Below are 26,775 nucleotides of genomic sequence, written 5' to 3'. Positions count from 1 at the left end.
GACACGTCTACTCTAAATGTGGTCTAACAACTGCCTACTCCAATTGATGGATACGATATGTTGGCTCCGAAATAAATACGGATATGGCACATGGAGAGTAGGAAAGAGAAAAAAAAAGAAAGAAATGGAACAATGGATGGAAAGGGTGCAACTACATGGTACACAATTAGAGAGAGAAGGGTGCCAGAATGTTTCAACGGTGGGGTTCCATCTCCACTTTTTCCAGCAAGAGAAAGAAAGTGGGAGCAGGCTACTCGCATTGAAGGATTGAAATGACAAAGATACCTTTGCTTGAAGGGCCAAAAACATTCAATTTTCCTTTTAAATTTGAAAGTTTGCAGCCTCACTTTTGAATAGTTGCAGGGAAAATTTTGACCACATGCTACTCAGCATTATATATAGTAAAGATACATCAAAATGGATGAAAAAGATCTATACAAGATAGAGATTATGGCAATTCCATGGGAACTGTGAATTGGTCAAACGTGTTGAATTCCTAACTTTGAAACTAAGCCTCGTCCTCAAAACCATGCCTCAAAACTTCAAAATTGATTTTCATGCCTCCAAACTTCTAAATCGTTAATTACTCCTTGATAAAAACCGATTAACTATGCTACAGACACCGTTTGGAAAAACCCTCCAACAGGGGCTTTTGGGGCCGAAACACCCTTTTGATTCAAATGGTAGTTGTTACGCATTTCAATGCATTTTGCAAACCCGTCTCCTCTCCCACTCGATAAAATAAGGCGCTAAAATATGCCATATGTTCCCGAGTTGACGAAAAAGCAAGCATGATAACATGGCGCCATGCATGTGTACAAGTAGGAGGGTGAGGACTTAGCCAAACGCCTACTTAAGGTGGTAGTTTGAAAACCAGGCTAGCCAAATTTGTTCTCACTAGAGTCAACCATGCATGTTGTTCATTGGGTAGGAAGCACCAATGGGAAAACCAAGCCTGTTCTGGTCTTAGGATGCACCACTCACCATTGACAAAACCAAGCCATCCTGGTTTTTGGATGACTCGGCATGGTTTCCTAGTTTCAAAATGACTTGGCCCAGTTTTCCAAATCAAGGTATGGATAATGATGATGATGATACCATATTTTATGATAAAAGATAGTGTCATTATTTTCTTGACTAACCTACTCAATCCACAAGAATCCTAGGAGGACACCAGTCCCAGGACGAGAAGCAAGAAGAAAATAAATTTTGTATGTTTTTTATGTTATAGTTATTTTCTTGATTCACCTGGTCAACCAATCCTAGTGATTGACCAGGTCCCAAGCTAGATTCTTGGTTTGCAAACAATGCTTAAGTTAACCAATCATTCCAGACTATTTTGCAGCCATTTACTGAAGATGATTATGTAAATATGTCAATTGTCATGATGATGATAGTGACGATAGTGAATAGCTTCGCAATGCGATCAAACAAACTGGTGCAAAAATAGAATCAATTTGAATTCATGCATACAGACTGTTACAGTTGAGGTAAAGATTCAATTCTAGAGCTAGAGATTTTCACAGACATCTGCTATCCACGTGGGGCCCTACCTAGCAGGCGATCGGTCAAAAGGGTATGCATGTCATAATCCATAGGCGCATCATAAGAAGCATTTATTTTTCACCTTTACTTGTCACAATCGACACCCCACTAATAAGCACAAGAGTTCAACATACTTCTGGTGGATTCTAACATTTTGGATCATAAGTGTTATTACTCAAGTAAGATTCGAAGCTTATAGATATGAGTTCAAAGTTTGCATGCATACATATTACATCATTATTACAGACGGCTGCTTCTTCCCAGCACTGCTGGTTTGAAACTGGCAATCCCTGTGATATCTCTCCCTGTCACCATGCTGTTGATATCATAAGTACCTTCATATGAGAAGACCGGCTCCAAGTCACAGAATGCCTGAAACAAAAAAAATCCATAATTTGAAATTAATCACACACAGCAACTGCAAAATTTCAGATGCATAAAATGGACTGTTATGGAATCAGATGCTATCATGCATTCATCAATTGAAAAAATAAAAAAACGGAGAAAGACAGACCACATGTATCCACAAGGCATGTATGGTGCCTAACAGCAATAGGGCTCCAAGACCTGAACCTCCCTGACCCAACCCGAGTTTAGATCAGGTTGGGTTAGGATTGGGAACCTCACTGACTCAACCCATGTGTGCGTGCATGCATGCATGTGTGTGCATGCCCCCCAGTAGTCTCTCAGACAAGACTTGGTCGACACTCAATCTTAACTACACTTCATCACATTTCTCCTACACAATTCAATAACAGTAATGGTGACTGTAATGGCCAGCTTTATGCCCGTTACAATACAGACCATAACAGCAGTTGTGGCTTTGTAAGGGTCAAATTTTTCTTGAAGAAAATGTATCGGTCCTGTATGGGACTGTTACAGACATTACAGGCCACTTTTTTTTTTCTTTTTTTTTTTTCACAATGGACATTGCAGCCCCGTATCACATAACGGTTCCCACCATTACCGCTACAGCTGTTACGTAACCGTTTTTTATTACTATGATTAGTAAGGAACTTATATAAGAATAATACCATAAAAGATGCCAACCTTTTTTTTTTTCTTTTTTATTTTGTAGAATTAAAAGATGCGAACTTCAGCTGAAAACCAACAGAAAAGGTTCTTTGAAAAAAAAATTACTACATGTTCAGGCCAACAACTTTATCAAATCAACTGTAGTTAGCCACCAAAACTGTACTAGCTTGCAAAAGGGCAGCATGCTCCGCTGATAGGGAAGTTTTACAACAATGGTGGTATTACGTTTACCTGGATTGTGGCTTGCTTTGGTACATGATAAGGGAATCGGTACAAGGTATGCTACTTCCTCCAATATGTGGTACACCAGGGGAAGGATCATGTGTGTCACTCCAATACACAAACTGTGCATACAATTTATATGAACTTGGATTGCAATTTATATATGAAATGATGAATGCTATTGTTATAGACACTGCATGCTTAGTATAATGACTAAATAAATAAAAGTATAAATATCTACCTCGAAATATAAATTTTCAATAACTTAATCAATAAAAGAATAAAGAGCCATATGTTTTTTGGTCACTAAAAGTAGCAATCTGGATGGCAAGTGACCCATAATCTGGAATGCTCAATCTGGAACTGAAAAGGTGAGGGTTTTGTGTTCTAGGTAACATTGGTAACCACCAAAAAAAAAGAAAAAAAAAAAAAAAAAGACAATCAAGAAGTTAGAAGAATGTGAATATATAGAAGCCAATCCCAACAATTTACTTCACGTAGCATATGTTTAGGCAACATATCAAGAGTGGAAACTGCATTTTTCCATCAATAGCATAACATGCCCACGATATTATAAAAAGAGGTTCGAATGAGGAAGAAATGTATAAAAACCTTTGCCACAAGAAAATCAGCCAAGATTCCATTGCCACCAAGTAGCTCTCGTCCAAGAGAAACTGTCTCCCTTGCCTTCAAAGAAATCCATGCCTAAAAATCCAAAAATGTGTCATTGTTTGAGTTTCTGAAGAGTTTTTGACATCAGTGAAGATTCAAAATAAACCACCATAATATAACAGTTACCTTGCCCATGCTAGCATGGCCCGGTGTCATCTTTCCAGACTCATATAGTTTGCATAGGCGCCAACCAACAAGAGTCATTCCCTGAATGTTTCCCAACATTCGGACAAGTTTCTCTTGGTTAATTTGAAATGCTGCCAGAGGTGCTCCAAACTGTTTCCTCTCCTTCAAATACCTAATGCTCCATATCTTAGAATGGGTAACATTGGAGAAAAAAATGCTATATAGAACATAAAAGAAAGATAATATCGTATCTTATTATACCTGTGACACATATCAAACACACCCATTGATATGCCAATAGGTTGCCAGGCAACCATAACACGTGAAACAGCAAGAACCTGTCTCACAGAAACAGTAAGTAAACCAAAATGTGGTAAAATGATAACAACATAAATCCAAACTGAAAAAGAAATAGGTTGTTGTACTGGCCAATGAAACGAAGATAAGAAATCAGACCCCAGCATCCATTCACATTCCAGTCAACCAAACAAAACCCCTATGAAAATAATAAGAAAATCGCAATAGACAACACAAGTGATGCAATGATTCAATTTGTGGGATGGCATTTCTGAAATGACTAGAATCAATGACTTTGCCTGATTAGTGTGATCAGTTAAGCTCATTAGCATGTAAATAAATATTAAGAATTCTGACTCCACAAACAACAGAATTTCCACATACTAAAAATACAAGCAAAAGCACCATAACAATGGAAGAAAGGTAATGCAACAACCAAGTGAGTCAACCCGCATAAGAGGGCCCATCCCCTCATCTTCAACATAGTCATAGTGCTTCTGAATAATTATTCCATATAAATTCACAATCATCAGCCGTGTTCGTGATCATCTTCATCCATAGTGGCACTATCTCTTAACTGCTTTGTTCACTTTCTATCATTCACATTATGTTTTCCAAGATCTAAAGAAGAAGAAGAAGATTGGTAGAGGACACAAATATGACAGGGCTGTATTATTTTAATCATGACGTCATTGACGAAGCAGCACATAAAATCATCTCCCCTTATTAGTGGCACTACCATCTCAATCACCCATCCTTGAAGATTCTAAGGGCCTATTTGGTTTTCTAATTACAACGATAAATGGTTGTAAATGGGTAATGATTATTTACTCGTGTAATTGTGCAGTGACATCACTTATGTTTGGCTGCAATGATGATTTTGCTTCATTGATTGTTTCACCCAGAAATCACTATAAAAATGGTAGTTTTATAGTGTGAAAATGTAATGATTACAAATTACTTTAACTGCTCCCTTTATCAGTGCATTTACTCTCGATTTACAAGCCATAATTCATGTTTAAACAAACACTTGAAAATGATAATGATGGCTCATTTACTTTGCATTTAATTGGAAATTGGAAAACCAAACAAGCCTCAAGGGCGTAATTTCTTTTTGGTCTATCGTGACTGAAGTGTGATGTGTGTGAGTTAAGCAAATATCACATTTTACTTTTCCACCACGTGTGGAAAAGCATAGTTTAGTTCCTTCCTCTTTAATTTATTCAGATGTTTAGGGACCAGTAAAAATATCCAGTAGGTTAAAATGTAAGTATTTTGTTGCATTCGTTAATGATATCTCATAAATGACATGAATTTATTTAATAAAAGACAAATGTAAATTATCCTCTATTTTTAAGACTTTTCACAAGAAAGTACGAAATCAGTTTAATTCAGAAAGTATGTGTTCCTTTTGATAATGCCAAGGAATATATGTTCTAAGCTTTTTAGTAAGTATTTTTTAAAAAAAATACATATCCTACATCAAACATCATGCCCACACACCCACAACAACATTGTGTTGCAGAACGGAAAAAACCATCAGCTACTTGAGGTAACTCATACTCTATTAATTCACATTAATATTCCTAAAAGGTTTTTGGAGTGATGCAATACTCATGGCATGTTTTCTGATAAATTGAATGCCCTCGTATGTTTTAATGAGTCGATCACCTCTTTAAATGTTACTCCCAGATATTTCGTTGTTTTATTTGCCTACTATATACATATATATATATATATATATATATGCTTTGTTCATCAATTGGAAATGGGTCATGATAAATTTAGATCCTCAAGCAATAAAATGTATTTTTCTTGGATACCCCCGACACGAAAAAGTCATCGTTGTTAGTCCTTTACTTTGAAGACAATATGTATGTGCAAAAGTTACATTTTTCGAATCTACTCCATTCTTCTTAAAAGACAGTATACAGAAGTTATGCCTATACCTATTGTAGTTGACGAAGACATCATCTAACCTCACTCTGTTGGCTCTTCCATTCTCAGTGTGCCTTAATTGAAGGTCTACTCATGACGAAAATATGAAAATAGTGCAACCAATCATGATATGCTATCCACTATATCTTCTTTTAAGCCTTGTGATCCAGTGAGTTCTCCGGATAGGTCTGATACTCCTATTACCTTAATAGAAGGTAAGCACATATGTATTGATCACCCTATCTCTATATATATTTCTTTTCACTACTTGTCTCCAGATTTCTGTAAGTTTGCCCTACTCTTATCATCTCACTATGTTCCCAAGTCATATCAGGAAGCATTATCAGATAATGCGTGGAAGCATGCAATGGAAGAGGAAATGGCTACCCTTTATCAGAATACCACTTGGGAACTAACGAGTCTACCTGCCAATAACTTCTTGTTGGTTGCAGATGGGCTACGCAATAAAGTTTCATCTGATGGCACCATAGATATGAATATCGGTATTGTGTCGACCGATACGGCCGTATCGTATCCGTATTGGCACGAGACGATATGCGATACGGGATCGTATCAGCCCAATACGAAAAAACTGAAACGTATCGAGGCGTATCGACACCCATATGGCCGATACAAGCCGATACGCCCATAAAAGGCTAATTTTGAATTATTATTTTTTACAAAATTTCACTCATGTCTCCTCTTCTTTTTTTTCATTTAAACCATGGAAGAGGCATAAAAACTCATTTTAGGCTAGATCTAGACCTATTTTGGGATTAGAACAAATAATTTGAATGGGATTCGACAAATCGAAGCAAAGTGGACCATTATGGGAAAAATTGAAAAGAATGGTAAACCTTCACTTTCTTTTTTTATATTTTCACCTTCATTTTATTATATTTCAACGTAATGGGTCCTAGTTCACCAAATCATGCTTGATTTGTGTTCAATTAGGGCCTATTTAGTTGACCTTAAACAAGTGAAATCGACAGACAAAGAATGGTCTGATACACCATTGAATAAATGGTCAAAACACACACAAAAAAAAAGATTGATTCTTGGATATCTCATTTTTTCCAATTTTTCTATAAAAAAATCATTTTTTTTTTTGCTTTAAAAAAAAAATCTAACCGATATGGTCCAATACGGCCTCGATAGTAATACGCAACATTGTTTCATATCATTTTTCCGTCGGGCCAATACGCCGACCGATACCGACATTCAAAACCATGGATGGCACGGTTGAACGTCTAAAGGCTTGTTTAGTTGGTAAGACCTTTGGTGTTGATTACACCAAAACCCTCTCTCCTGTGGCCAAGTTAAACTCCATTCATATTATATTTTCTGTAGCTGTTAATTATGGTTGGCACCTCTTCCAATTGGACATAAAAAAATGCATTCCTTCATAGTGATCTAAAATAATAATAATAATAATAAGGAGCAACCGCCTAGATTTATTGCTTAAGGGGAGTGACAAAATGTGTAAGGCGATTTACAGGTTGAAACAGTCTAGACGAATTCAGTAAAGTTGTGTTGAACTATGGCTTTGTTCGAAGACATGCTGATCATTCCATTTTTATATGGAAAAGTACATCAAGCCTCATTATGCTAGTAGTGTATGTGGATGGTATTGATGTTACAGAAAATGACAATGGGGGGGTTGAGGAGCCAAAGAAGTACCCTCAACAACATTTCCTCACAAAATACCTAAGTCATCTTCGATACTTTCTGGGTATACAAGTAGCCAAATCCAAGGAAGGAATTAATTTGTTTGTGGAGATGAGTCTTTTTGGTACTAAGTCGGTCGATAAACTAGTGGATCCTAATCACAAACTTTTAAGTAATCAAGGAGATGTAGTCGAAGACTCGTGGAGATATAGAAGATTGGTTGAAAAACCTATCCATCACTTAACCAGACATATCTTATGTTGTGAGTATGGTGAACCACTTTATGAGTTTTCCAAGTGTACCTCACATGGATGTAATTGTTCAGATTCTGCGATACCTTAAAGGAACACCAAGTCAAGGAATTTTATATAAATGGGATGATCATCTTCAGGTCATAGGGTACTCTGATGCAATCTAGGCAGGTTCTTCAGCAAATAGATGATCTACTACTACGTATTGCATGTTTGTGAGAGGCAATCTAGTTACGTGGAAGAGAAAGAAGTAGAGTGTGGTGGCCCGATCAAGTGTTGAAGTAGAATATAGAGCAAACGCTCATACCAACTATGAGTTAATGTGGATCAAAAAACAGAGGCATAAAATGGGATTTACAAGGAGTCTACATATGCAGTTGTTTTGTGATAATCGGGCGGCATCCCACAACGCGAACCATCTAATCTATCATGAAAGAACTAAACACGTCGAAGTTGACTATCAATTCACATGTGAGGTCTCCAGTGGCGAAATCTCTACACCATGTCTGGTCTTAGGAACAACTTGTTGATGTGTTCATCAAGGCTCTTCATCACAATCAAGTTACACGCATATACTCCAATCTTGGCATCAACAACATCGATGCTCCAGCTTAAGAGGGAGTGTTAATGGATGTAAATGTAAGTCATACCACTATATGGCCCACACGGACTCACTTAGATTTGTTTCTATGCTTGTTCTTTTGTTAATATTGGTTTAGGACATGATAGGGATTCCTACTTTTATTATTAGGGGCACTAATGTCATTATGAAAAGTCATTAATATAAAAAGAGGAAGAGTGGGGGCCTAATTTGGGTCCTTCTCTTCTCCCAACTTTCTCCTCTCCTCTCTCTTTCTCCTCTTCTTTCTGTAGACACCCCACCCAGGCTAGCAATTTGACAAGGCGTGGATGATCCTTAGGAAATGAACCTGAACCCTGCACCCTACCTAGAACCACACTCATTTCCCCAAACCTGATCCAAACCCTGGACGAACCCAAGCCATCCCATTACCCCAAACCCCAACCTAACTCAAGACCATCACCTAAGCCAAAGCATACCCAAACCTTCACGTACAATTAATCCATTTTTCGAGCCATTTTCAGGTCACGATCGAGCCATTTTTGAGCAAATATCCAAGACGAGCTTTAGGCCGCTCTCAGGGCCCGAAAAAAGGCCCAGTGGCCAAACTGCGGGAGCAACCGTACTGCTCCCTCTCGAAAAATGTGCACGAAGCTAGTTGGCTGAGTTTCGGACCAAAATAGTCAGAGGCGGTAATCCGATTACCGCCGGCAATAATCCGATTACCGCCTTCTCTTAACAAATGTGCCCGGAGCTACAGCTGTTGCTATCCTCGAAAGTCAACTCTGTTAGGACCTATTTGACCTCAGAATCCCTATTATTTACCATATTACCAAGGCCTTTAGCCTATAAAGATGTGTCACGTGGCATCTCTCTCCTCTTTACCAATCCAAACCTGCCACATAATCATTTACCCTTCACAAACACTCAAATTACACAAAAGTCATCCCAAGGAGCTATAAATACCCTTCACTTCTCTTCATTTCTCAAAAAAACTATCAACCAAAACAACTATCCACTAAAAGAAGAGAGAGAGAGTGAGAGGGAGTGCTTGGGTTCTCAAGCTCCCATCTTTTTAGCCCCCTCTAGCCTCCTCCAACTATCTCTTAGCCTTTCAAGTCCTAACCATGGTGCACCCAAACATCCAAGCCATTTCAAGTGCAAGCTAAAGATCATGCAATTATCACTAACATTCATATTTTATCACATCGCATCATTACTTCCCTTCTCAACCCCCCGCTGCTCTAGATTGCTATCAAACGTATGCTCTGTGACTTGTCGGAACTCTGGATCCTGTCACATTAGAAACTCATGGTAGCCTAGTCCTCTCACATAACATTCTAAGTATCATCTCATCCATTCACAACCTCCTTGCTCCTCTAGACATTCTCTGGACGTATGCTTTGTGGCTTGTCGAAATTCCGGACCTTGCCATATCAGAAATCCAAGTCAGCCTAGTCCCACTTTAATACTTAGCATCTTATCATCTTATCCTTTAAGACCATTTTACCACACAAAGTAGAGACCGTATATCCGTACGGGCAGAGAGGGTGCTTAACACCTTCTCTCTTTGTAACCGAGATCCCTTGCTCAGAATCCCAAATCGTAGATCAGGAGTCAACTTAAAGCAAGAGTCTCTAGATTTTCTAGCATTATATATTCTGCAGGTTCTAGCTGACTGCGGGATTTTGAGTTAAGTGGCTAGTGGCGACTCCAAGTTTACTGCATCAATAATCCAAATCAGCCCAATCACCCCCACCATAAAAATAAATCAGCGTGGGCGCCGATTTTCTAGCGTTCACACTTTCTCTATACTATTATGATTGTCCCATAAAGCATGGCTGGTCTTTTAACCATCCTATAAAATTTCCTTTCAGTTTGAGTGGTACACAATGATCATATAAATATCCAAAGCAGCATGAACTAAGGAGCATGAAAATTAACAAATGACGTCATCAATTTCAAGGAGCATGAACCAAAATGCATGAATATTATGGTTGTGGATAATAGTTCATGCAAGGAAGAACAATCGATGTTTCAATGTGACTAAAGAAATCCATGCATAACCAGTAGAAACTTTCAATATTCTTTGCTTTATTATGGCAGAAGTTGGCCGATATGTTTTTAATAAAACTCCACAAATAAAAAACCTAACGGCTTAAGCCGCTATTTTCACTTCTAGTTGACCCATCATGCGAAAGGTACGCCATTAGAGTGAGTCTAAGCTCCGCTCCTTCGACTAATTGTTGGCATCGGATCTCAAGTCTCAAGTTCTCTATTGCACTCCCTAAAGAGGGTTCTTTTCACCTTTCCCCCACAGTACTTGTACGCTATCGGTCATTGAGGAAAACTCAGCCATCAGAGGGTGGTCCCCCTTTCTCACGTAAAAGCGATCAGAATTCGAACACGCCGCGTTTTACTGGGAAGGATCGAACCATGGGAACGAATCTACAGGGTTATCACCTTCTTTGGCCAGATCTTCCAACCTTTTCACAATTACAGTTCACTGTGTGCTACTCTGGCTCGCTTCGCGAAGCTCCACTCGCTGCTTTGAAGCCAGCAAGTTGAAGAACATATGAGCGCGCTAGCGCGCAATGGTTTGAATAGCTTGTAGATATCAATAAATCCACCAATGTGCAACAGGCCAATAACCAACTCAACCTTCGTGATTCTTGCAGTTGTAGACTGTAGTTTATTCAAGTTGGGACAATCATGTAAAGGATTTAAAGGTGACGATTATGGTTTCTATTTAAATTCAATTATACTTCTAATCCCTTCTAACATATGTGAATGGCTGATAATCTGAAAATTTTATGTTCCATCAGCTATGCCATGGGGCAAAGGGACCACTCATTGAAACTACAATCATAACTTCAGAGAGGAACCAATAGAGTTCATTTTATGTAGAGAAAAAACCATACTCAGATAATGATAAGACAACCAAGTACGCAGTGATATCCATGAAAAAATAGTAAAACCTCTATACATTGGCAATGTTGTATATTAAAAATAAGTAAGCATAAGTGCAAAACTAAACAACAGTAGTGAAATGAAAGAGTTTGATAGGCTACACCAAAAAGTACAACATCAAAACAGATCCAGAAAGGATCACCCATTTGCTTGGTCATTAAAATGGAACGTCTGTTTGCTTCAAATGGATGTGGCTGTTGTGTTTCCATTCATGTCATTTTTCTACTGCATTGAAAAGAATAACTAGTAGAAATCTATTCATTATTCATAGTTATCAAACTAAGTCAAATAACAGTGTAAGAGCCAGACTAACCAAAATGAGCTGTCTTCAATTGTCATGAGCTATCAGCATGACAGACCAACTAAATAATTATAATCATCATATTAACATAGAGAACCATACATGGTAAACCAGAACTGCCATATCACTGTACCTTGCTTGTGTCCTGGAAGGAATTGACTCCAGGCAACCTGTCCTCATCAGGGACAAACACTTTCTTTAAAAGAATATCCCCGTTTTGAACCATCCTTAAGCCAATTTTATTTTCTATTTTAGTTGCCTTCAGACCAGGGGCACCTTTCTTCACTATATATCTGAAAGGAGTCAACGGTGAAATGGAGCACATAATCAAAAGATCGGGCATGATTGCAACTGCTTTAAAAAGAAAAAACACACACACAATCTTTGTATCTATATAACAAAAAAACAACTCCATTTTCCTGAAAAGAACAATTCTCTCAGCCATACAAATGCCGGCATGAACATTGGGAGCTCATGGGAGAAAACTATAAGTTATTGCTTTTCAAGTTTCATTGCATGCGATTTACAAAACTATAATGTATATCAATTTATTTAGATACAATTTTCTACATCTTATACTTAAAAATTGATATTTATATAGCTTACCTTTTTTGTTATTATCACGCAATCGTATGGCATATTAGCAATTAGAATATCAGGTATCTTGGGTCACTTATCCTTCTCAAGTTTTTTATAAGCGATTGTTATGTTCCATTCCCGCTCTAGATTTTTAAACCTGTGTTCGTTCTACTAATTTTTAAACCTCTAAACTATAGGCCCTTCCCCCAAACCTCTAATTTCGCATTTTCTCACTCTCTAGATTTAACTTGGTCTACATATGGAGAGTTCTTAAGGACTCCACATCTTACACCATTTGTCCTTTTCCGCCACCAATGTATTTATCCTTGTCAAAGTCAAAATGAAAATTATATTGTGAAAGGATTGATTATATTTATGCAATAATATTTGGAGTTCGAAGTTTTCCTCAACGAGAGTACAAGAGCAGAGCTCCTTTAGAACCACAGCAGCATATTCAGAAGTCGCAGGGGTTAGTTCAATTAACTGAAGTACCAATGTATACTACAACTACCCTAGAAAAAGAAGTGCCACTTACCCATTTATCTGGTTTGTACTTGTGTTCCGAGCAAAAATGATCAACACATCTGCAAAAGTACTGTTGCCTATCCAGCGTTTTTGGCCATCAATAAGCCAACCTCCTGCTACCTGTTCCTCTCAATGTCAAGCAGGAGGTGGGAAATAATTAGTTCAAGAACATCAAACTTGTGAAAAGAGCTTAAAACTTCAGAAGGAATAACAACAAATGTATGTCAGAACTCATAACCAATTGACAACACAAGCGAGGGTTGAGAAACTATACCTTTGTTGCTGTTGTTCTTAGCGAGCTCGCATCGCTTCCATAGTCAGGTTCAGTTAAAGCCTAACATATTAATATACTGAACTGGTGACTTAGGAAAATAAATAAGAGAAAATGAAGAGTTTTTCAAGAATCTGCCCATTTTTTATTCAGAGTTGCATACCCAACAAGCTACAGTGTCAAATCTTGCCAGCGAAGGTAAATATTTCTCCTTTTGAGCCTCTGATCCACACAGTGCTATTCATGACAATTTTTTTGAACAAACAATGCAAAATCACATGTCATGTGTCCATCTTTTTTGCCAAAAAAGAAAAAAACCTCCTGCAATTAGTACATAAAAGACAAAAGTAGACAACCAATATTGAGATTTTACCAATTGTGAGCATAGCCAAAGAAGAATGCACCAAAATAAAAGTAGAACAGCTAGCATCAACTCTGGCAACTTCGGCTGTAGCAATAGCACTTGCAGTAATAGAATGCCCTGGACACCCATAACCCTGATCACTAGAAACAATTAAACTGCTTATCTAGAAATTTTTAGGCTCGGAAACAAACAAAAAGCACCCAAAAAGAAGAGGAGAAAAGAAATTGTAGTACCTTAATTGTGCCACCAGCAATATTCAGGGAAGCAAGCTTTGGAATAGCATGAAACGGAAACTCTGCCTTCTCCCAATACTGAATAACAATGGCTGGAATACATTATTTATTTATTTTTATTTTTATTTTTTTGGATTGGTGGCATACATTACACCTTTCATTGTCGAGCTTAAAGCCACAGTAGAATCGTCACGTAATAAAATGGTGCGAAACATACTATACTGAAGGATGCACAAATTTCTTGGAACTTGAAGTTAAACTAGCATAACCTGAATAAAAATTCAGATTGTGAGACATGAGGCTAGCTTTATTTTTTAAAGACATTCAAAGCATGTTTTTTGCATGAATTGTTATCCTTTTTCCATGTTCCAATAGAGGCAGAAGAGGTTGTCGATGCTCTTTCTAGAGAGACCTTCTTTGTCTCTTATAACTTTTGGCAGTTTTTTTTTTTTTTAGTATCAATTATCATTGCTCTTCTTAATAAATAAATAAAAAGTTATTCTCCAAAAATGAATGCGAAAGCCTAACAATAGTTCAAGTGGTTGACAAGATAGCATAAAAAGCAATTGATACCTCCATCATTATTGTTGCTATTTCTTTCTCCATAATTTCTCTAGTTTTTCTCCGGATTGCACACTCCTCAGGAGTCAACAAATCATCAAGCTGATAATAATCTGAGGCTGCAGGCAAGTAAATTTGAGAGATTGTGATCATAAATATATGGAAGTAATTATTCACTCTTTTAAAAGTCTAAAGAGTAGCTTTTCAATGTCAGCTAGAAACTCTCCAAAGATGTATAGATTGTTTCTCAAGCATAGGGGTCTTGGATGTTACTCCTACAATGGAAATCAACAAAGATCGAGGAAACCCATACAGTGTCCTTTCCGGTTGTATGAAAATTAGAGAGGCTCCTCAATTAGACTACTTATGAACAAGGTGTTCCGTTGTGGTATCGGTGGGCGTAACGGTGCCCACCGTTACCGATACGGATACGCCCCATATCGGCCGACATGGGGTGTGTAACAGTGCAATTTTATTTTTTTTGTCAAAAAATTATGGAAAAATATCCATTAAATCCGGAATATTCTAAATATTTCAAATATGCATTGATTTATAATTTGAAACATGTTTATGGTGGTGTTACGGTCCACTCTTTGGTGAGAAGTTGTATCGGACTGTCTGATGAATTTATGAACCAGACAACTTGGATTTGACTGCAAAACTCATATATTTAATTTTCTAACTATCTAATATATATGATAGATATATTAGAATAAATGTAATATTAAAATATCTTACATGTGTAGGTGTTTACAATTATTTTTCATAATTTATTCTATATTAAGTTATTAACATACCTGAGGAGTGAGGTCTCTAGAGTCCAGACTTGCATAATTTATTCTATATTAACAATGATTTTTCGTATTTTTAAAAAATTGGTTGAAAATAGTGCGAAAATAGAAAAAACATATATAAAATCACTACCATAATCTGTTAAATGAACATTAAAATGTTTACTATGATTAACACATCATATTCTACCATTAAAACAGCAATATATTGAAAAAAAATGTATAAATACCGAATTTTGAAGAATTTCCGAAAAATGGCCCACAGAGCTTCGAATTAACAAAATCCTCTTAATATAACTTGTTTTGATCCTTAATTTCAAGCTAAGAGTGATCGAAATTTGCAATAGAATGCTTTAGGAAGAATTTAGAAGAGAAAAGCATCAACATATGTGAAAATCAGAGCTTAAAAAGCAGGAAAAAAAAAAAAGAAAAAAGGAGAGCCGTTTTATGACCGTTATGTGGCAGTAACGGCCGTTACAGGTACAAAATTGGGGGGGGGTGGCCGTTACGACCCCATAACGCATAAGGGTCATGGCTGTTACCATTACGTATCGGCCGTTACGGCCGATACGTAACCGTTTTTGAATACCATGCTTATGAGCTACCACCCTGGACACCCATAACCCTGATCACTAGAAACAATTAAACTACTTATCTAGAAATGTTAAGGCTCGGAAACAAACAAAAAGCACCCAAAAAGAAGAGGAGAAAAGAAATTGTAGTACCTTAATTGTGCCACCAGCAACATTCAGGGAAGCAAGCTTTGGAATAGCATGAAACGGAAACTCTGCCTTCTCCCAATACTGAATAACAATGGCTGGAATACGTTATTTATTTTTTTTTATTTTTTATTTTTTTTGGATTGATGCATACATTACACCTTTCATTGTCGAGCTTAAAGCCACAGTAGAATCATCACAGAATAAAATGGTGAAAAACATACTATAGTGAAGGGTGCACAAATTTCTTGGAACTTGAAGTTAAACTAGCATAACCTGAATAAAAACTCAGATTGTGAGACATGAGGCTAGCTTTATTTTTAAAGATATTCAAAGCATGTTTTTTGCATGAATTGTTATCCTTTTTCCATGTTCCAATAGAGGCAGAAGAGGTTGTCGATGCTCTTTCTAGAGAGACCTTCTTTGCCTCTCTTATAACTTTTGGCAGTTTTTTTTTTATCAATTATCATTGCTCTTCCTAATAAATAAAAAAAATAGTTATTCTCCAAAAATGTATGTGAAAGCCTAACAATAGTTCAAGTGGTTGACAAGATAGCATAAAAAGCAATTGATACCTCTGTCATTATTGGTGCTATTTCTTTCTCCATAATTTCTCTACTTTTTCTCCGGATTGCGCACTCCTCAGGAGTCAACAAATCATCAAGCTGATAATAATCTGAGGCTGCAGGCAAGTAAATTTGAGAGATTGTGAGCATAAATATGTGGAAGTAATTATTCAACTAGAAACTCTCCAAAGACGTATAGATTGTTTCTCAAGCATAGGGGTCTTGGATGTTACTCCTACAATGGAAATCAACAAAGATCGAGGAAACCCATACAGTGGCCTTTCCGGTTGTATGAAAAACAGAGAGGCTCCTCAATTAGACTAATTATGAACTACCACCCAAATTTACCACATAATAGCAAAGATTAAAAGATTCCCTTCCACATCACTTTACAACTGATAAAGTTGATATACAATCAGTTTATTCAAGCACTATTGCTTTGTCTTGCTTCATCTTTTTTCTGATCGGTAGTCTTTAGATGATGGAGATGCAAGGAACGAACCCACCTTACTAATCATTTGTTAATGATGTATGATTCCGAGTGGGACAGTAGTACAATCCGAGTATTCTAGCACAAGTGCCCTTTTTTACTCAATTATCCCATGTTTAACACTGTATGATTCCCTAAAATTAACAAATAACCAAAGACAAATCATATTGCAAAGGCACTCACTCCATGAAGCAAGAAAGAAACAGCCAAAAGGTGCTAAGGCCTAAGCTTCTTGGTTTAACTAACAAATTAAACGACTTAAAAGCAGTTAAAATTTTTTGACATAGAAGGAAAACTCTTACCATGAAATGAATCACTTTCCATCATATCATGCCCAAGATTGATTTACCAACATATGCATATTTTTTCCATAGACTAAGTTATAGCAAAGAACTAGCACCAAACAAGTAGAAAATAGCAAAAATATTCGCTGTCCATCACAAAAGCTTGAAAGCAATGAGAAATAAGTTAACAACTAGCAGAATGCTGAAAAAACAGAGGGGGTTGAAATCGGTAAATTCTAAAAGAAATCCAAGTAGGCAGAGTGCCTACAAAGAATCTTCCAGATAAAATTCAAACCAAATTTTGTATTTGTTATAATGATGATTTATTTTGATTGACAAGAAAAACCTTTGTAGGCAATAAAAGAACCACATGATACAACACTGAAGAGATTTAAGGCAGTAAATAACCAATTTGCAAATACTCGATATGCTATTGGTAAGTAGCTTTTGTGTTTGAGGTATTAGGGAGCTATTGAGGCTACACACTTCATTTTCCTTTGTAAAACTAATGATCTGGCTGAGGGATCATTGCCTTTGCATGGAGGAAACTGAAACGTGGATATCAAAAACTAACCTGGATTCCTATGGAAATGGAGAAGTGTGGATTCCAACAGTAATTTTTGCTGGCTTGTTTTGAAGTGTGATTTTTGTGAAAAAAGGAAATCAAAATGAGAAGGCGTGGTCAGTTCACTTCCACAGGAAGGAAATATCAACTTAACACCTCTGGAAGACATCAATTTCCAAGATATCTGAGTAATACCTTGAAAAGACGATGAATTCCATGCCTTTTTTTCTCAAAATGAGGGAAATAAGATTCCTTGTAAAACAGATTCATTTCCAAGGTATCTACTATTCCCAAATAACCGTTTGATGTATTATTGGTATTCGACGAAGTCCTACTACCAACTCACTGATTGTAATCAACCTATGTAATAGACTATTAGATAGCGCTCTGATTGTAATCAACCAATGTAATAGTCTATTACATCATGCCTGTCAGAATTTTGTGCCCTCACTGCCGGTACCCAGCCCAGGTTGTGTCAGGTTGGCAGCCAGCATCAAACTTATGCCAAAACTTTCATTATGAATCCGAACAACATGACATTCCAAACTCATGCTAGGGAGTTCCCTGTAAGTGACATGCTGCATCAAAACCCGGGTGTAGTGAGAAATGGGCAAGGGTTGGCCAGGGTGTCCCCCATGGCAGAACAAGATTCATTCATGTAGCTGGTCCAATCAATTGGTATAAGGCTTAGATGATGATAAACACAGTACTATAATCCATCCACCAAAAAGATGATTAAGGGCTAATATTGACAGGAAAAACAAAATTTCACGCTTTGCAGAGAGAATCCCACAAAATGACAAGGCTAAAGCCAAGCAACATTGTAGGTCAGTCAACATTTGCATGTCCTTTCTTTTCAAGAACCTTTCTGTTCTCCCATCCAAACTAGCCATAAGACCAGATAAAAGACCAAATATCATATCAAATATATTATATAAATGCCAGACAGGAGGACGAGTGGACGCATACCACCCAATCACATTAATCACCTCGATTTAAAAAATAAAAAAGGAAAAAAATCTCCTCGATCGTCGATGAGGAAACAACAGTGGCATCAATCTCCCAACATTGCCTAACATAGCAAATAGTGAACATGTTACCATAATCATAAGAAGAAACTCCAAGACCTGAGTGCCTCGGGTTTCCCTACATACTGCCAACTGCAGACCAGCAGCAGTTCCAAAACATCACAAGCACAATGAAGTTTTCACACACAAACATCCATTTTAATTTGCATGCATACCTCAAATAGAAACCCTTTCAAAAGCATGTCAAAAGAATCATTTTGTTTGCCACCTCAAAAATGATTCTACTGAGGACGTCCATCCACAGATTTCATTTGAAACATTGTGGATTATTTATTTAAAAGAAAAGGTAAAGCATAATGATGTGAGTAAATATAAATTGGTAAAAGAATCAGCAAAAACAAGGTACTCTGATTCTAACAACTTAAATCACAAGAATGCCTGCATTGTGGTTCCAATATATCCTGAAGCATCCCTACAAACTTCAGCCAAATCATTTCACATCTACCGCAAAGAACGGCATTAAAATGGTCATCAGACTTACCAGAAGGTGGAAAGAGAGACGCCGGAGTTGCTTGAGGAAATGCAATGGAAACATTTAGTGCTGGCAATCCAATATGTGAACTCTTGACATCCTTCGAGAAATCACCTGCAAGAAAATAAGTACAAAGAATGGGCAAATTTCACTAAACTAGCCATATATGTTGATAGCCTATTTCATTAAGCAGTAAAAGCATCCCATCACCAACCAAACTCATAAACAAAAGAAAGCTAGAAGAATTGCCTTTTCGAATCAAAAGGATGAATATGTTGAGTGGCACCAATGCGGCTACTCTAATAGAATTAAAATTAAACATCCCTAGTCAATATTACTTATATGAAGCCAAAAGGGGGGAAAGAAATAAGTTATACATGAGGGAAGGAGAATCTCATGTCAAGATTTGAACATATTTGGCAGGAGAGGAGGAGAGGGGGGAAGACATCAAACCCCAATAGGCAGCCCTAGCTCACAATTTTTTGACAAAGCACCTACTTTCGAAGTTTAATGCTTTAAAATAATGAAGGAATTCACTAAATCAACACAAGCAAAGTCATACATTTAAGAATCAATGAAAGGTACATTTCCATTATGAACCATTTTTTATGGTTTATAAAATGAAAAAAAAAAAAAAAAGGGAAGAAGAAGAAGAAGAGAAATTTACAAGTTTTCTAGTGAAATAATGATATTACTTGATAGCTCTAAACATAAGAATATTTATGTCATTCGATTCTGCCTAGTAGCCATTGCACCTATTCGCAGAAGGGTTGATGTCGGTAAGCAATCGAACATCAAACTTTTGTGAAGCTACCATGAGAACTGATCCTACTTCAAGTTTTAATCAAGCAAGGGTGCTCCTTGAAAGCGCGTGCCAATTTTCAAGCCCAGTTGAGGTGGAATGTTAGCAAGGGTAAGCAGGGGTGTTCCCTAGAAGCCACATGTCTGCAACGACGCTCGGTTATGGTGGAAAGTGGGCAAGGGTTTCCCGCGTGGACCAGACAAGTGTAAGTAAAAAAAGAAAGTTCATACAAGGTAAATGCATCTAGATCTAGCCATTTAATATGTGGGGAAATTTATCAAGTAAGACCGCATAGTTATCAAAACTTCGTTAAACTCCATATCTTTCAAAAAGAAAAGGAAACCCTTGTATAATTGACTCAACGTTTAAAACTCCACATATTTCAGAAGACAGGCAAAAGAACTCATTTTCTTTTTTGGGTGAACTGAATTAAACATGTTTTTAAAAAATAAAATAAAATAAAAAACACATTCTTTTAAAAACTTTTGGCGATGATTTAAAAATAGAATTCAATGCTTACCATCATTAATTCAATTGAGTAAATAGTGGAAAACTTAAACGGATCAATTTATATTGGGAATGCTTAAAAAATAAGTATTCAAGAGAGGCAAAGAATAATATTAACCCACTATTTGATTACATATATGCATAATCTCTTAGGCATGTAGAAATTTAAATTTTAATAATTTTAATTGAAGTTTTTTATTTTAACCTTATTTAAATATAATATACACATGCACATACATGTATATGCATATATAGCCATTTTTCATTCTGTTTTATTAAACCCAAGCTTTTCATTCTCCATATTTTTGTTGTTTCCATTTTTTTACGTCTTTTTAATGATTGACACCGAGCTAAACACGAACATTCGCCATATCACTTTTTTTTCCATGTGGTGTTTTCCTTTTCATTATATCTACTAACTCACACTCTTACTGTTAGAGTGTGGAGTTAGCTTATATAATGAAAAGGGCTAGTATAGAGTGGAAAGGAACAAAAGCAAAAGAGAGCGCAAAAGGCTACAAATTTATGTATACATAGAAGGATAATAGAATGAATGGTATTGGGATAGTTATAGACAAAGCCTTGCAAATAGGATGGTAGATGTTAAGAAAGTGGGCAATAAACCTATTTAAACCAAATTGGTTTTGATTTTTGAGTGACGAGATAATACCATGAGTGCATATGCACTGAAGGTTGAGCAAGAGGAAGGTATTGAAAGATTGTATGAGCTAATGCAAGTATTGACAGATGAGAAAAGGTTAGTTATAGGTGGAGACTTAGACAAGCCTGTGGAAAAGGATGGCTATTTTGTTCTGTAATGAAATCCTAAGGGAGATGTGCCAAAAGGTAAGGTGGGTCTCCAACTCTCCATCATTAATTACGAAAGGTCCCAAAAGCAAAACATAAAGACAGAAGGCTGGCAATGAAAGATTCCAAGAGCGTTCCAAACTCAAGGATGAGTTCTCTCCAAGCTGGGAAGATCTTGATGCAAGAAAATTTTCCTGTAGCGCAGAAAGATCAGTAGATGATAAAACAATAGAGACAGATTTATAACACATCGTGCCTGGTTGCTTACAAGGAAATCCAGGAAAACCTCCTCTCACGGAAACAAAACAAAAAATAAAAACCCAAGAAATGTGCACCTCGGTAACACAAAACCTCCAATCATGGGAAGAACAACTATTAAAACATAAAGATGTACTTTCTTCTTATCTACAACTTTTTATAAGCAAAGCTTTTTAAAAAAATCTTATCCAACCACTAATCTTATAAAATGTACTTTTTAATCAGAAAAATATATATATTTATTTTAAAGTAGTAAAATACCCTTAAAACCTCCAAAAAAAAATATCAAAATTCACCATGATTTTCTTCATAAATCTTCTTGCCAAAATTTGAGGCCTGAAAATAATGAAATCTCACAAAACATGTAGAAAAAGCCTTCATAGATCTCAAAAGACCTTCAAAACTAGCTAAAGCATGCACTAAACCTACAACCCAGAGCAAAATTTTCTGGAAGATAACTGTCTTGGGTCCCTGCGGGATTTGAAGATCGAGGGGCCTTTTTTCTAGTATAAATCATCACAGATTCATTTTGCCCCTGACTTTTGACCTCTAGTTTGTCCAATGCTCCTGAATTGGTACTCCGATTCTTGGTTTGGAAGGAGTACTGTTTCAGGTTACATCACATAATAAATTTCATTGCACAAAATTAATCAGGAATTTTACCAAATAAAGGGGAGCATGGTTGAGCGAAAGTCAAGGCAGTTATAGTACTTACTCATCAATTGACACACAAAGCATATAACAGTAAACAAAGGCATACGCATGATGGGGGCAAAAAAACAAGTGATGGAATGTACTCCACTAGAGAGAAGACCCAGGATCGATTCCTGCTTGTATGGTGATGGAAAAAACAACTGATGGAACATACCAACAGTACATGATGCTCACTTAATCGAGACTTTGTGTTTCTAAGGGACATGATGCATTAGAGCCAGAAGAACTGGAATATGGTAGAGAGTGTACACATAATGGGGTGATGTACCAATCAAGGTTGTTCATCTAGTGGGCCCTATTATGGCTTACATTTCAAAAACCACAACTATTTGACGATCCAATCCCATCATTTTTCTTCACTTCACACACCGAATGTCTGATAGTTTTAACTGTTTTATGTTTTCTACTGTTACTCTGAAGGCAAATAATTTGGTCGGCTACATGAATTTTGTTCTGCCATTCCACTCTATCAAGGGCCATAACTTCAGTTAGACCATAAGTCCCAAAGTCTTTTCCTACTACCTCCACCCATGTTGATGTAGAGCGGCTTGCGGACACTTTCATGTCCAAGATGAACTAGAGAAGACCCGATCGGAGGCGGAAGTCACCAAGACCATCAAAACCTTAAAACATGCATATCTCGCAAACCGAAATGAGTTACTCGACGTACCATTTATGATTTTGGGGTAGGACGAGCTACTTTAGCCAACCAACCCGGCATTGCCAGGTTGCTCATGCCGAATTTGCGAGATTCCATCATATTGACGGTCGAATTCCATGTTTATTTCCGTTTTTACTATTTTTAGTAAGTTTTAGTTTGATTATAACTCTTCATCCATTGGGCTTTAAGAGTTGTGTCCAACATGAAAAGTGTTTAGAAAAATTAGGAGAATAACGTGGTTAAGCCACGTAGGACACTTACTATAAATACAAAATTTACTATTTATAGTAAGTTGCGAATTCTAGGAGTTTTAGTTGTAGTTTGATTATGGAATTTCTCACATTGCTTAGTATCCCTATTTAAAGGGTTGTCAACTCGTTTATTTCATTCATCAATTAAATTACGAATTTTATAGAATTTATTTCTATTTTTCTTGCTTTTTTCCTCGTGGATTCGAGAAGTCTCTATGAGGAGTCCAGAGAAGCTCCGTGGATTCAGAGCAGTTATCCTCAAGGAAGACGGTGATCGACCTCATCACGTTCATCCCTTCGTCACATGTCCTTTTGGGCCTTCCCCTTGCTCTTTTAGAGCCTTCAACTTGCACAAACTCAGTAATCCTAATTAGCACAGTTCCTGGTCTCTGTTGCCATCTAAGTCTACTTCCCTCATCTTATTACCTATTGGTTCTACTCCTAAATTCCCTTGAATGCCTTCATTTCTAATTCTATCCTTCCTCATCTTGACACTCATCCACCTCAACATCCTCATTTCAGCTACAATCATCCTATGAACTTTTTGTTCCTTAATTGCCCAACATTTTGTCCCAAAAAGCAGGACTGATCTTAGAACTATCCTATAATATTCCCCCTTCAATTTGAGTGGTACTGACTTTATTAGTATTATGAAATCGTAGGACTGTGATTCGTCAAAAAAAAGGCATGATAGCCATTTTTTTCTGTATAACAGGATTATTAGGACGATCACATAAAACTACAGATGCACATCTACATTTCTTCCACCCCAACTTGAATTCTATGGGCAACGTCTTTTCAATCTCTCCAGTTATGAATTATTGACCCAAGATATTGAAGGTGATCATTTCGAGATCTGAAGGCAACTGATCAGACTAATAAAATCATCCAATCTACATGCGTTTTGAATCATTCGCCATCCACAGTAGGGGCAACAATATGGCCGGTCCTAAACAATAAGTTACCCTGCTAGTGCCACAGGTGCTGTAGATTGATGCCTCTACCATCTTCCAGCTCTACAGTAGCGCCTCCCTTACCATATAACTATCTTGATTATAGATAGATAGATAGATGGAACCTTTCATTCTTGTGTAAACCAAAAATTCCAAGCTGAGGGCATGTTTGGATGAGCTATCAAACTATTAGACTGATTGTGATTTATTTCCTTTGGGCCTGTTTGGTAGACGCCTAAAAATGGGTTCATCTCAGTTTAGTTCATGGTACTTTTTTTGGAAGAAAAAAAAATAACTAAAACAAGATGAACTCATTTTTAGAGATCATATATCAGGATGCGTTTGGCTCCACCAAATTCGAGAAATATCATGAAAATTTGCACCAACTTAGAATGATTAATCATGAAATTTCACGATATCTGGTGCAACCAAACGCACATTAAGAGATTATATTTCGTTTCAGCAAGCACTAAAAATAAAGTAAAAATAATCATCTCTAATACATAATTACGATTAACTAAAATGAGATGAAATCGTTTATAGGCATCAGCCAAACATGCCCTTTTAGTATTCATGTTGAGGGTATTGGCTCCAAAATCACGGAAAGGCGATTAAATTGCAGTTCGGTTCGCTTGTGCATCCAAACGCGACTTAAATGAAAACAGTTAGATAGAAGAGTATAGCAGAGAAAGGAGAACCGTACACGGACCTTGGTTTTGAGAGGAAGAAGAGATTGTCATGGCGCAGTCGCGAGATCCAGTTCTTTCGACGGTTGGGATTTTCAGGGGAGAGAACAGCGCGCAGCAGCAGCAGATGATGGTGATGATGGAAAGCGTGCTGGATTTGAATCTAGGAGAAATGGAGCAATGACAAAGTGTACTCCAGCATTGTACCGAACGCACTGCGTAAAACGTTCGACCCCTCTGGGGCCCACATTGTTGTAAATGAAAAATCCACTCCGTCCATCAGGTGATAACCATTATTTCAACCGTAAATACAAAATTTCAGTTTGATAGAAATCTCCATGGAGACATATCAATGGGAATAGATTCTCCTAAAAAGTCTATGGTGGCATGGAGTGACCTGCTGAATTTGGATCAAGCGTTGATTCTTTATTTTTTTATTTTTTAAATCCTCTTCCTTATGGTAAATTAGACACGATTAACGGGCTTGATGAAAGATACACAGATGGTGGGCCCACACACAAACCCATGGGTAGCATTCCTCCCCTTTCTTCTCCCTACCCATATTTCTTCCTCCCGCCACATGAACAGTGGTGATTGATGGCCCACCATACAACCTGCCTTGATAATAAAACACAAATGCCACTTCATCCAAAACTTCTATTGCCCTAAACTTCTATTGCCCTAGAGAAGTACTCAGAAGCCGGATCCTTTAGGGCCTGTTTGGTTTTCCATAATTCAATGAAGTGGTTATTACAATATTTTTTTTTCTCTTGTTTGGAAATGAGTGCAATTCTGCTTAAAAAATGGGCCCAAAAATGTTGACTTAATCCAAGGGCCTCACCACAATGTATATAATATATTCATGTCATCCACCTATTTTATTAGAATATTTTGAGGCTTGATTAGAAAAAAATTAAGAAGATATAATGTTCAATGGGCCCACATGAAGGGAAACAATGGACTTAATTTGTCCACAGTTGAAAGTTGATTCTTTTATTAGGCTCACATTGAGGGTTATTCACCATCTAACCCGTTCATAAGGTCACATGGACATGGATAAGTGAAAAATATAAATATAAGTCTAATCTAAAATTTCTAAGGGCCTCAACAAGATTTTAATGGTAGGCATTCAATTCTCATAATTTCGTGTGGTGTGGTCCACTTTGCCTTTGGATTTGCCTAATTTTTGAGCCCATACCTTAAATTCATTTGGCATAATGAATGGGCGGTGTGGATAAGCCACACATATTATGGTGGACCCCATATTTATTTTACAAATTTTTAAATTTAAGTACTTAAAAAGTAACTGGTCAAGTCAGCATCGGCGAAAATGCAGGTAATTAATTACGTTGCTAAATAATGATAGCTCAAAGCCAGAAAATCAAACAGGCCCTTAGACCCTATCATCACACTCGCATTCAACGCGGCAGTGCTGAGGAAGGAAACGGATTGGCTACTGACCCTGCCACTAGCCAACGGCTAGGGGTCGGTGCTATGTGGGCCACCATGATGTCTGTGTTTCTAGGGGGCCACAATAGTTTTGGATCAAGCCGATTTTTTTTTTCCATCATCCAAGTCTTAATGACCTAGTCATATCAAAAAACCATTACAGTGGGCCCTACGAGGTTTTTAATGGTGGACATTCAATCACAACTGTTTTCCTATAATGTGGTCCACTTGAGATTTAGATCTAACTCATATTTAGGATCAAGCCGTACAATTATCTTTCAAACTTCATCCAAGTCTATATGACCTAATCCAGGGGTAAGATGTCAAATAACCATTACAGTGATCCCTAAGGAGGTTTTTAATGATGGACATTTAATCATTATTGTTTTCTTATAATATGGTCCACCTGAGATTTAGATCTACTTCATGTTTGGAATCAAGCCCTACAATTATCTTTCAAACTTCATCCAAGTCTTAATGACCTAATCAACAGGTTAGATGTCAAATAACCATTACAGTGGGCCTTTTGAGGTTTTTAATGGTGGACATTCAATCATTATTGTTTTCCTATGAT

General features: G+C 37.1%; 1 protein-coding gene across 2 annotated transcripts; it reads right to left on the bottom strand.

Annotated features, from left to right (window-relative positions):
• Window positions 1-1,579: 1,579 nt before the first annotated feature.
• On the bottom strand, window positions 1,580-24,906 carry LOC131223602 (acyl-coenzyme A oxidase 4, peroxisomal). 2 transcript variants are annotated; one of them, XM_058219039.1, is made up of 13 exons: window positions 24,776-24,906; window positions 19,123-19,227; window positions 16,224-16,330; window positions 15,655-15,732; window positions 13,354-13,477; window positions 13,144-13,217; window positions 12,984-13,043; window positions 12,720-12,829; window positions 11,739-11,898; window positions 3,862-3,938; window positions 3,601-3,772; window positions 3,415-3,507; window positions 1,580-1,917 (listed from the first exon to the last, which is right to left on the bottom strand). In XM_058219039.1, exons 1-13 carry the CDS (start codon window positions 24,804-24,806, stop codon window positions 1,786-1,788), a joined length of 1,323 nt encoding a protein of 440 aa, XP_058075022.1. In that variant the 5' UTR covers window positions 24,807-24,906; the 3' UTR covers window positions 1,580-1,785. The 2 variants fall into 2 exon arrangements, with proteins under 2 accessions (XP_058075022.1, XP_058075023.1); XM_058219040.1 differs by lacking the exons at window positions 15,655-15,732; window positions 16,224-16,330 and adding exons at window positions 13,578-13,655; window positions 14,151-14,257.
• Between the last annotated feature and the right edge of the window lie 1,869 nt (window positions 24,907-26,775).

This window comes from Magnolia sinica, chromosome 13, assembly GCF_029962835.1.
Source record: "Magnolia sinica isolate HGM2019 chromosome 13, MsV1, whole genome shotgun sequence".
NCBI classification, from domain to species: Eukaryota; Viridiplantae; Streptophyta; class Magnoliopsida; order Magnoliales; family Magnoliaceae; genus Magnolia; species Magnolia sinica.
The sequence above is the reverse complement of the archived record's forward strand: the minus strand, read 5'-3'. Positions and strand labels throughout refer to the sequence as shown.

Excerpts from the sequence above, each read along its gene's own strand:
- LOC131223602 (XM_058219039.1), bottom strand. The coding sequence starts at position 24,806 with ATGACAATCTCTTCTTCCTCTCAAAACCAAG. Across the intron at positions 13,478-15,654 it reads TTGCTGGTGGCACAATTAAG|GGTTATGGGTGTCCAGGGCA; the intron begins GTACTACAATTT and ends TCTAGTGATCAG. Across the intron at positions 13,044-13,143 it reads TTGACACTGTAGCTTGTTGG|GCTTTAACTGAACCTGACTA; the intron begins GTATGCAACTCT and ends TTAATATGTTAG.